The following is a 12,354-nucleotide window of genomic DNA, read 5'->3' as shown; positions in this document are numbered from 1 at the left end:
GCAAACCTTTCCCTTTCAAAGGGCTTCGTTGAAGGGTACGACCTCCAGCAGAGAATTCGGTTCACCCCCCTTTTGGTTGAATGCCCTGCAGGCTGGTGGGTCCCTACTTCCTAAGTGTTCCACCGGGGAAAGATCTGTCAATACAGAAATTAATTTTCTAATTCTGAAAAGAGCTTTTCAGGTCCTATTTTCATTTAATAAACAACCTATCAATATATGTTATTGCTATAATTGCCGTAATTTAACATTACAGAACAACCACAGAAATTACTTTTTCAACCTATTTATAAATAGTATTTGATTATAGATGATTCTGCTACCTACTTCCAAAAAAAATTGTTTGCAGTGGAAGCTTTGACTAAGGCTCTCCCAACCAATAGTAAATAAGGTTCCTGGTTTAATTAGAGAGATTGTAAACTTTTTTAACCTAGAAACCTAAACAGAAGGAGAAAACCTCCTTTTGCCTGTTGTTTGGGTTAACCTGCCTGAGGCAGCAGAATGGACAAGATTTCCTCTGGTTACTGCTCCAATCCCTCCAGATGTTCACTAGCCTGGAGTTGTGGGTCTGTGGGATGAATTCAGACATCCAGAAATCTGAGTGGAAAATAAATGAAAGCTTTATTTTTACTAACTTTTCATTAATCTCTAATAGTATTTTTTTAACTATTAAGGTAGGCAGCAATGCAAGGACCTGACTTTGTCACCAACATAAGTTGCATATTTTTTATATCATATTGCAGTGGTTTTCACACCATGAAATATCACTCACATTCATTACATGCTTCCAGATCACAGTGGATATAAGACCTGACACCCGATCCTTTTGTCTAGTGAGCTAATAAACAAGCACATATGTTATTATATCACAGATTTGTTTTTTATGCTCTTGATAACTAGATTTCAACATAATTGTTCCTCTTTGTAATCCTCTACATTTTCTTTCATGTGTTTAAAATATTAATCTGCAAAGGAAAACAGGGTTTCACTAGGCTGTCAGAGTGGTCCATGGCACAGAAACGGATAAGACTCCCGAGACAAAACTGAAGAAGATGATGGGCTGACTGCAAAACATAAAGCCTACACGTCAGGAACGTCACATAAGCAGCATTAAAAGTTGACTATAAACTGGAAAATATATATGGAAAATTTGTTATGAGAGTTAATTGTCTAGAGATGTGCAAAGTACATGTTGATTAATGTTTAAAATGATAATTGCCCAACAGAAAAATGGAAGGAGAACATAGTTGGGATATTTCTAAAATGTGAAATGAAAATGGTCCTTATTGTGGAAAAACAAAGTTCAGCCTGACCAATTAAATGCAAATTAAAGCAACAAGGATATGACATTTTTCACCCATTAAATTGGAAAATATTTTAAAATGTGTTAACTCTCATTATTGTAATGGAGATGGCAAAGAAATACACACTCTCATATAAACTTGATGATAATACAAATTGCTATGAGCTCCCTGGAGGGCAATTTGGCAATTCATATCAAGAGCCATTAAAATGCACAAACCTTTGATCTCATCCTTTTGCTTTTAGGAGTTTATCCTAAGAAAATGATCAGAGATGTGAACAAAAATTATGTAAAAGGAAATTAAAACCAACTTTATTTATAAAGATAAGCAATGAAAATAACTTAAATATATCATACCAGGTCGTTAATTTTATATAAATTTCACATAAATTGCTATTTATCTATTTAATGAAAATGCAATGCACCTATTAAAAATTAGATTAAGGCCCAGCCGGTATTGCTCAGTGGTTGAGCATTGACCTATGAACCAGGAGGTCATGGTTCGATTCCCAGTCAAGGTTCATGACAGGTTGCAGACTAGATCCCCACTGTAGGGCATGCAGGAGGCAGTCAATCAATGATTCTCTCTCATTATTGATTTTCTATCTCCCTCTCCCTTTCCCTTCCTCTGTGAAATCAATAAAAATTCTAAAATTAGGTTAAGGAAATGCTCAAGATAAATTGTTAAGTAGAAAAAAAATGAGTTTCAAAAGTGTATCTAGATCCCGCATATATAATCTTAGCCCACATACATAAAGATTGGAAGATATTAACTAAAATATTAACGGTGGTTTTCTTTGGGTGGCGTGATATCAGTACATTTTCTTTAGGTATTTTCCAAATTTTGTGCAATTAATAAACTTTTATAATTAGAAAAAATTACAAGCTACTTTTATTTATATTTTATCTAACTTTTTATTTATTTTTTACTTTAATTTTTCCCATCACCATTTATCCCCTCTATGCTCCCCTTCCCCCCTCCTTCAATCACCAAACTATTGTCCATGAGTTCTCTCTCTTTTTTTTTTCATTTTTGCTTCATCCCTACACACACCGCCCCCAACATTCTTTCCCCACCAGAGCTGTCTATCTGTTTCTATCTACGAGTCTGTCTCTATTTTGCTTAGTAGTTCAGTTTGTTCATTAAAGTTCACATGAGTGAAATCATATGGTACTTGTCTTTCTCTGATTGGCCTATTTCACTTTGCATAATGTTCTCCAGGTCCATCCATGCTGTTGCAAAGGGTAAAATTTTCTTCCTTTTTACGGCAGAGTAGTATTCCTTGGTGTAAATGTACCACAGCTTTTTTTTTAGCCATCTACTTACTGATGGACACTGGGCTGCTTCCAAATGTTGGCTGTTGTAAATAACACTGCAGTGAGCATAGGGGTACCTACATTCTTTCGAATTAGCGTTTCAGGTTTTAAATATTGACTGTTTTACAAAAAAAAAAAAGTTAAATAAAATTTGGGTATCTGTCTAAGGCAGGATCTGAGTTCTTTGGACCACCACTGAGAACAAACTAGCCATTCTTCTTTGTCCCTCAAAGATCAACATGCTTCTTAACTTTCAACTGGGAGAGAACTGCCCCTGCCCAGACGAGATCCGGGAGGAGCTGTATGACTTCCACGAGGACCTTCTCACTCACTGTGGTGAGCTTCCAGCACGCAGCTTCATCAGAGACAAGTCGGTTCCTGGCTCCTTCTTTAGCAACCAATAGGGGGAGGCAAGGTGGAAAGTTATTTTTCCATTTAAAAATGACAATTTTAATTATTTAAGAAATGGTTCTATCCACACTACTTGTATCAGAGAAGATACAGGAAGTAATCCTGCCATAATTCCTGTCTGAAATGTCTTCTACCTGCAAGAGACTTTGCTGAGATATGAGAAGGGGCTGTGTCTCTAAAGAAGGAAATAAAATAATTTATCCTACGTAAACCTCACCCAACTCACTTTGAGTTAGGTAGTTGGGTTTGGGACTCTGCTTCTGATCCCCTTTGCTTTGTACGTTGGCAATGATATACTATTGTAATGTCTGTGCTTAAAGGATTCTAAGCCAGCAATTCCTCCCTTTGATACATAGCTGCTGGTTTTAAGTGGCTCTTAGCATTTGTGCTACTTATACATCGTGGATTGAGTGATATATTGGATAACAGATGTCTTTTCATTTGAAATAACTCAATGTTAACTCTTTCTTTCTAGAGACTTTAGAGTGCTTTGGGAATATAGGTTAGAAGAGTTAAGTTTGGGGATTGAAATTACTTGATGTTCTTGTACACAAGAAATCATCTTTTTTTTAAAAAAATCTTGTGAAAAGACATTCTATAGGCAAATACTTAAGGATGAGAAGCAGAGTTATTATGTTCTCTCAGTCATTTCATGGTTTCATATCCTGTTCAAGATGTTCACTGTGTGCTGTGACTTGCTAGGGGTTCCCCTGGAGGGAGAGGAAGAGGAGGAGGAGGACAGCTCTTGGACTGGCAAACTCCGTGCCTTGTTGCAGAAAATCAAAGGCCCTCCCAAGCCAGAAAAGCATCAGCCGGCAGTGGAAGCAGAGAGATGCCCTAGTAAGTGACCTTTCAATCACAGTACCGCCAGCACAGTGCTCCTCGGAGACCTAATTAAGGGAATTAGCTTTCTAATAAACATCTATGATAGAGATGGGCTGTTTAGCTTCAAAGAACGTGTCCGTTATAATTGGTGGTAGTTATCGTTGTATATGTTGAGCTATGCTTTTCTTCTCATTCAAGCAATTTACTTTCAGAGTCTTTTGAAACCTAGGGGGTCCATTGCGTGGTGGGTCTGCTCTTGTTGTATCTCTAGTTAAAAAATGCCTAGACACATGTTTCTGTGCTTTGTTTTCTGTCTCCATGATCTTCCTCTTCTAACCATTGCTGTTTCTGTCACTTCTGCTTGTGGTTCCTGAGCATTGAAAATTTCCCAGTGAGGAAACAAAGTAATAATAAAAGGGGAGTAAAGGAAATAGGATGTGGGGTTTGGGGGAGGTTGTTTGTGTGTGTGCTTTTTGGCTACAATTTTCATAGTGTAATATCCTAAAGGACTTTGACCTTCTATTCTTACAACAATGCCAAACCTTGTCCAAATTCATTTCTTTAGTCCTTACAGTATAGGTGACTCCTACCATGTGACCATGTTGAGACAAGATCACAATTTGTTCTACAGGGCAGTTTATTGTCTACAAACCATTAACATTTCAAAAGGAGCGTTGTCTGTATATTATATATGATCAATCTGTCTTTAGTATCAGATTCTGCAAATATATCATTTGTCTAAAGAAGAAGGACTTTCCCAGATTTAGTGTAGTTGCCTTTTATCTTGTTCCCTGTTCTTATCCATCTTAGAATATGCTTTCAAATCATAGACTAGAGCAATAGCCTGTCAAGATATGATGGGTTTGTCTGAAAACACTAACTTTGGGGTTCATATATCTTATTGCCCTTTATATTGACCTTCCATCTTTGTCAGACCATCTCTGAAAGGAAAGAATCCTCACCATTTATCAGCAGAAGTGTTGAGGCCTCTGGAAAAGTGTATGGGGTACTTGGCAACAGTTGCCCTGGCAACCTTTGATCAATCCCATCTGTCACCATGGACTGGGTAGGGTGGGTATTTGGTGAGGATATGCCAGCAGGATTCTAAAAGCACAAAAGAACGTGAGCTTAGACTCCCTCTGTGGTTCCTGCCAAAGTAGAACTAAAAATAGATTGAGCTGACCCGTATTACCTGCTGAGAGTCTATTTTGAAAGTGGATGTTTCTTTCTAATAGAATATGTCACGACTAGGTTCCCTCCAAGAGGGGCCATTTCATGTTAGGGAAACAGAGTCCGTGATGAAATCGCCTGGCCCTGTGGAGTCTCCCTGACTCTAAGAATGGTGCCCAGGCTCCAAGGCTTGTAACCCAGCACTGGACCTCGGGCCCTGGGCCTCGGGCCGAAAGGCCATGTTCTGTCTGCTCTGGTTTGCAAAACCGAGAGGCCACCCCAGTCTGAGACCATATTTTCAGCCCATACTTCTTCCCTTCCCAAGCAGGGTTATGAAAGGCACAAGCTTTGTGTCATAAGTCTTCCATCCTGGAGTCCCAGAAATAGAAATAAAAGGTGTTCAAGCATGTCTGCTTGTCAGCATGTGGGTTCCCTGCCGCATGTTCCAGATAACCTAGGCCAGGGGTGGGTAACCTTTTTGTGAGTGTGTGCCAAAACCAGCAAAATCTCTGACTCAAAATTCTTCTGTGTGCCAACCCTAATTTTTTGAGAACATGTTATGCCTACTTGATATCTCTTAAGGTGTACGTATGTGAAGAACCTTGAAGAAATAATAAAATTCATTCGAGCGACAAAAACACAGTATATGATGATGAAAAGTGCATTTATTTTTTAATGTATACATGCACACTGATAGTCTGACAGAAAACTTTATGACTCCATTTGATATTATCAGTGGGACTTTTGCTGCTGCATCACTGATGACAGAGATTTTACATCAGGTTTATATTTCGTGACCTTCAGAGATATGCACGAGCTACTACTTTCATCCGTCAGGCTACTCCTATTAAGAGACTTAACAAAATTCATCACTGAGAACAAAGATTCACAAGCATATTTGGATGAAACCAAAACACTGGTCGGATCTAGGAAGGCAGGGAGAGTTAAGGCCGAGGCATAGAAATTGCTCTTCCCCTCTCTCGTCAATCCATGTCTATGGTCTTTAAGATAACTTGTTATGTAAAATTATTTATTTATCTAAGATGCACCTACACTGAATTTATCTAAAAAATAAAAAAGTCGATATTAAGAAAAAAATTGTAAATGGAAGATTATAAGAGAGGGTTTCGCGTGCCAGCAAAAGTTACTGGCATGCCATGTTTGGCACGCGTGCCAGGGGTTGCCCACCCCTGACCTAGGCCCCTCACTCAGAGCTGACATATTAAGAGAAAATCTTAGGAATGGTTTAACTGCCACAACCCCAAAACTTTTTTTAACTTGATGGAATGGAGAAAATATTTTTTAACATGTAGCCAGTTGAAATAAAAGGGTCAAAATCCTTTAAAATATTGGCAACATTGTCCATGTTATTGCTTATCTGATTTTTCTTAGCCTTGCATTTCATAAAATATGAGAAGTATAGATGAGAATGCTATCATGAATTGACAATACTTCACATAGTCAGCCCTTCATATCTTTGGGTTCTGTGTAGTTACATTGTTGCTTTCATGTACTATGTAATTTGGCCTGAGATGGTTGTGTCTGTACTGAACATTTACAGACTTTTTCTTTTCATTATTCCCTAAATCAGTGGTTCTCAACCTTCTGGCTCTTTAAATACAGTTCCTCATGTTGTGACCCAACCATAAAATTATTTTCGTTGCTACTTCATAACTGTAATGTTGCTACTGTTATGAATCGTAATGTAAATATCTGACATGCAGGATGGTCTTAGGCGACCCCTGTGAAAGGATCGTTCGACTACCAAAGGGGTCATGACCCACAGGTTGAGAACCGCTGCCCTAAATAATACAATATAACAGCTATTCATATAGCACTTACATTGTATTAGATATTATAAGTAATCTATAGGTGATTTAAAGTATATGGGAGGATGTGTGCTGGTTATATACAAATACTACACCAGCTTATATAAGGGACTTAAGCATCCATCCAATTTGGTATCAACCGGGAGTCCAGACACCAAGGGATGACTGTTGGGTTTGTGGGGTTTTTTTATTTGTTTGTTTGTTTTTTCTCTCTTCCATTGTTTGATTAATGAAAATAGGACTCAGAAGAATTAAGGGATTCTTTTATTCTTTCCACCGTTACCTGGTTCCAGAAAAATTTACAGGTGCCTGAATGTCACCAGCTTCAGGTAACCGAGATGAGTAGAGCTGTGACTTGATCCGGGTCTTCTGACTCTGATTCCCTCTCTTTCCATTGCCTCATGCAACTTGCCGAAGAATTTTTCAGTGTAAATATCAGGCACCCCCAACATAAGTATTGCTTACAGAATGGCTTTTTAAAACCATCACATTTTATCTTGCCTACTGCATCAGTGAGGTAACTCGCTACTTGACTCATTGTTATATGTAGGAAATCTGAACTCAGGAGGTCAAAATTTTAACATCGAAAAATCAGCCAAGCCAAAGCTCTGGACTCAGGGATTTCAGGGTAGGTAGTACAATTCTCCTCTATGAGAAGGTGGTGTTGGCCAGATGATCTGCAGGGAAACCTCAACATTTCTAGGAAACGGGAAGCAACAGTGTCCTGCACTCATGAGAATCCTGCTGGCTGGTTCCAGGTCACTGGATTTGCCTAAACTAACTCCAAGTCACATTGAAGATGAAAGCTGTTACAATCTTATCAAAGATCATAGGAGAAGGAAGAGAGGAAATCTGATAGTAGCAGCCCACCATACTGGGTTACACTTTGTTTTCATATCCCAATCCAGAAAATTCCCTAGAAAACCATTTGCCTGTTAGTTCTAGGCCTGTATTTCCCACACACTACAGTTTAAGCAGGGTTTCCCTGAATGTCAATATGCAGCCACTGAGTTACTCCCCCAGAAGCACCATGTATCACAGTACCTGACACACAGTGGGTCCTCGATAAATGTTAGGTTGTTCTCTCCCCTGACAACCAGTCTAGGTTAGCCCAGCTCTGGGTCAGACTTCTGATCGACAGAACCGTGAGACTGTAAATTTGTGTTGTTTTGTCACTAAGTTTGTGGTGATTAGTCACAGCAGCAATAAAAAAAAACAAAAACAAAAAAACTGACACCGGTGGCAACAGCAAGAAGCGAACTCTAGGTGTCAGACACCTTACAAAGGTAGGGTTGACATATCTTGGCAACCAATTAGAAATGTGAGGAAGAGGAGGGTGTTACAGGTGGTCTTTATGGATCCCTTGAGGTGGGCGATTGAGTTAACAGAGGGAAGGGGCAGAGCCTGACTTTTATTTAGCTCCTTAGAAGTCACAAGATTTTCACCTGAAGAGCCCTGTGAATGAGATGCTTAGTGTAACGTCCTAGTATTTAGAGATGAGGACATGGAGAATCCAGAGCATTAAGCAACTCACCCTCATGGAAGGCAAAGCAGGGAGCAGAACTCAGTCAGATGGCACACTGGCTCCAGTCCAGTGCTTCTCGGCAGGAGATGCATAACAGGTAGTATTCTGCGTCTGTTGAATCAGTCAGAGTCAGGCCTGCCCTTTGGTAGCCTGTGTTTTAGTGATGGAGAAGAGAGCTTTGTCGTCACGGGAGCGAAAACCTAACATTTACTGAGCACCTGCTTTGTGCCAGGTACTGTGCTAGATGCTTCACATCCCCTCATCTGATTGTATCCTCACAGCAAACAACCAGATACAGTGGCAGCCAGGTTCCCAGTTTTTGTTTGTTTAATTCTCACCTGAGGATATGCTTCTGTTGATTTCTAGTGAGGGGGTTGAAGGTAGGGGAAGGAGGGAGAGAGAGAGACAGAGAGAGAGAGAGACAGGGAGAGAGAAGCATCCATCGGTTGCTTCCTATACATGCCCTGTCTGGGGATCAGACCTGCAACCTAAGTGTGTGCCCTTTCCGGGAATTGAACCTGCAACCTTTTAGTGTGTGGGATGATGTTCTAACCAACTGAGCTTCAGCCAGCGCAGCCAGGTTTCTGTTCTGCACACCAGACAACTAAGGCTGAAAGAAGCAAAATAATTTGGACAAAGTTCTTGCAATAAGTAAGAAAGAGGCCAAGACTGGAATCCTGCTCCATGTCCAGGCCCTTGCCCTTTCAGAACACTGTGCAGGGGGGCCTGGGGGGGGCCTGCAGGGGTGGGGGGAGAGGGTAGAGAAGCCTAGATACTGAGGATGCCTGGTCCCTAGCTTGCCCCATAATCAGTTTATTCTCCATACTGAATAGACCGTAGAAACTAAAATAAGAGCAGTTTGATTATTTCCCCTGCAGAGCAAAGACAGAGACCTCAGTTCCCTGCGTCCTTTGCGGTCCTACCTCTGCTGCATGTTCATTTCAGAGACATACCTCCCGAGCCCCTTGGCGACATCATCTGTTCTCTCTGCTCTTTTCCCCATTGTCACCATCGGTCATTTAATCGCTTAAACGTTTTTGAGGAAGTGATTATGGGGCTGGTTGACTGCTTTCAAAAACAACAGGCTAATTATCTCCATGTGACGGATGAGACCCAGGGGGCCACAGAGGTGGACTGGCAGAACCGGCGGTTTCACTGGCTGTCTGCAGGGCTGCTCTGGCAGGGAGAGTGTCCAGCAGCTGGAGAAACAGTCCTTTTGCTTCCACACTTGTCTCCTTTGGAGGCTCTGGCCAAGGCAGAACTCCACTAAGGGAGGGAAATTTAGAAACAGACTTAGCAGAAATACCCAAGTGCCACTCAACTGTCCACACCCAGCCGGCCCTGCGAGCCAAGGTCAAGGGTGGCCAGGCCAGGCAAGGCTGACTGGGCAGCTTGTGGGGATCATGCCAGTTGTGGATGAAGGCGGGAGGCTCCGTGTCCAGGCCTCCGTCCCCAGCCCTCACCCCCTGCTGCCTCAGCAGGCTGCCTATTTACAGGAACCTTGGTTTGTTAATTAAGTTGAGTGTTTCTTTGCCTAATTAAAAAATGAAGTGAGGATGAGTCTAATAATGACCATCATTGTTGAGGAAACTGTTCCTGCTATATCTTTTTCTATTCCTCTGTGGTGGTCATGAGGGTGAAAGGACGGTTCAGGTGCAGGGTTTAGCACAGAGTCTGAAACATGGGAAGCTCTTATTATAATAAGAAATAGAGAGTTCTAGCCAGCCTGAACTTTTACCATATTCCCCAGCCAGTGAGGCCAATAGAGAAGGAAACACGCATGCACGTCCAAACATCAAATAGAGAGTGGATGAATGAGAGTGGATGAATGAGAGTGGATGAATGAGAGCAGGCGCTTTCTTAGATGTTTAGCACCTGCTGCAGAGCCTGGGGCAGGCCCTGAACCAGCGCTGCCTCTGGGGTTCTGACAGCCAGTGCCCCGTCACTGGGCCCTGGGGACATGCAGTAAATGGGCAGTTATTTCTTGTCATTCAGGAACAATGCTCCACACGTTGTCTTTGCAGGCTTTTCCTTTCAGGTTTTCAGAGACTTGTCACCTTGTTCTCGGGTTTCTGACAGCAGACAGCATCCTGTTCTAGTGGAATGAGGCAAACTGGTCCCTAATGCACAGCGCAGGCCAGAGAGGCTCCGGGAAAGCACAGAGAGGTTAACATGATGAATCTACCAAGTCCCTTGGAGTGGATGGATTTAACTTCCTACCCCGCCCTTCTATGCTAATAAGGAGTAGGTGTCTGGTCACTTTTTAATGCAGAGCAGACTTGCAGCCCAGAGGAAGCTCCGGGGCACAGAGTGCAAAGGGTCTGAGACCTTCCCCAGTAAACCTTCCCAATTAAATCAGCAGGCTGCTGTGCCATGACCCCTGGCATAGGAAGGGTTCTCCCTCAGCCATGGGTCAGGGCAGTCATCAGAAAGGCCATCGAGTTGCCACAGCTCATCTCCTCACAGAAGCAATTATTGGTGCACAGTGGCGCCTTGATAATGGCCACTTACTCTCTGTGGTCAGTACCCCTGGGATGTTCAAGTTTTTCTCAATCTCAGGTTTTACTACTAGTAAATGCAAGCTGGGCAATGTCAAGATAGGGTCAGTGGGCATTAAAATGTGATGGTAAAATTCTTGATGCTCATCAACTTCCCAAGAAAGCCTTAGGCCTTCCTTTGCTATTTTAATAAATTAGTACAACCCTTCCAAGAGCTCAGTGGGTCAGAGAGACAGAATTCCAGAATATTAAGTCACAAGCGACTTGACTTCCTACAAGTGGATAGACACAGAGAAGTTAAACAACTTTACCAAGGCCCCAGCACTCTTGTCACTACACCATCCTTGCATTCATTTCCTTCTACATCAGCGGTTCTCAACCTGTGGTCGCGACCCCTTTGGCGGTCGAACGACCCTTTCACAGGGGTCGCCTAAGACCATCCTGCATATCAGATATTTACATTACGATTCATAACAGTAGCAACATTACAGTTATGAAGTCGCAACGAAAATAATTTTATGGTTGGGTCACATGAGGAACTGTATTTAAAGGGCCAGAAGGTTGAGAATCACTGTTCTACATGAATTTTACATTGCTAACTTCAGTTTAGTGGTGAAGAAATAAAGGCTCTGGGAAAGTGAATAAACTGCCCAGCTCAGAGTCAATTAGAAAGACTGCTAAAGCTTTATGATTTTCAGGATTATTTCTGAATCCATTTCCTAGTTTATTATGAGAAAGCACCTAGACAGTATAATAGAACTTTAAAGCATAACTAATTTTTCTGAATGTTATGAAGCTGTTGAAATTAAGCAGCTCTGAGATAGTTTATAGTTTAGCAGCCAACATTTTGATTTGTCCTTTACTAATTGTGATGTTGGGTAAGAGTTCTATAAAATCATGCTCAGTGTACTGTTCTACTTAGAAGACTGTGTACATTTCAACTGCTGAAGTGAGTCTACAAAGTATAGGTCATATGAACTTCACCTGCACATCTATCATATCTGATGCTTTCATCCAAAAAAGAGCAAAGGCCAAGTCAGGTAGAGTAGCTGATAAGATCAAGGCGAACCTTAGTTTAGAGATGGAACCAGACACCAGATTCAGTTACTCCCATGGCTCTGATCACTGCCACATGTTCCAGCTTCGCCTTCAGGCTGGCGGCAGGACGGTGGCTGCAGTTCCAGCCTCCTGTCCAGTCATGACAGTATCCAAGGGAAACGCAGAAAAGTCCATGAAATAAGGATCCTGAGATCACTGATTGGAGAATTGGGGCACAGGCCCATTCCTGAACCAATGAGTGTGTCTAGAAAATAAAATGCTGACTTAAGTCAACAGAGCCCACCTTGGGAGTGAGGTTGCCTTGGCTTTCACTGAGGATCACGGGCCCTCGGGTAGAGGCACACATCTCTACAAAATCTGGGTTATTTTATAAGGAAGAAGGGCCGAATGAAAGCCGAACATGTGGCCAGGAATGTTCAT

The 12,354-nt window shown here is 41.7% G+C and overlaps 1 protein-coding gene across 1 annotated transcript in view; it reads left to right on the top strand.

Moving 5' to 3' along the window:
* The window catches only part of RYR3 (ryanodine receptor 3), a 366,436-nt gene that overhangs the window by 194,942 nt on the left and 159,140 nt on the right, over positions 1-12,354 (top strand). The window contains 2 exon segments of the mRNA XM_023752849.1: positions 2,851-2,953; positions 3,731-3,868. Of these exon segments, the coding sequence (XP_023608617.1) occupies positions 2,851-2,953; positions 3,731-3,868 (241 nt within the window).

The sequence above is a fragment of the Myotis lucifugus genome, unplaced genomic scaffold (assembly GCF_000147115.1).
Source record: "Myotis lucifugus unplaced genomic scaffold, Myoluc2.0 scaffold_38, whole genome shotgun sequence".
NCBI lineage: Eukaryota > Metazoa > Chordata > Mammalia > Chiroptera > Vespertilionidae > Myotis > Myotis lucifugus.
Note: the sequence above shows the minus strand (reverse complement) of the source record. Positions and strands in the feature narration are given on the sequence as shown.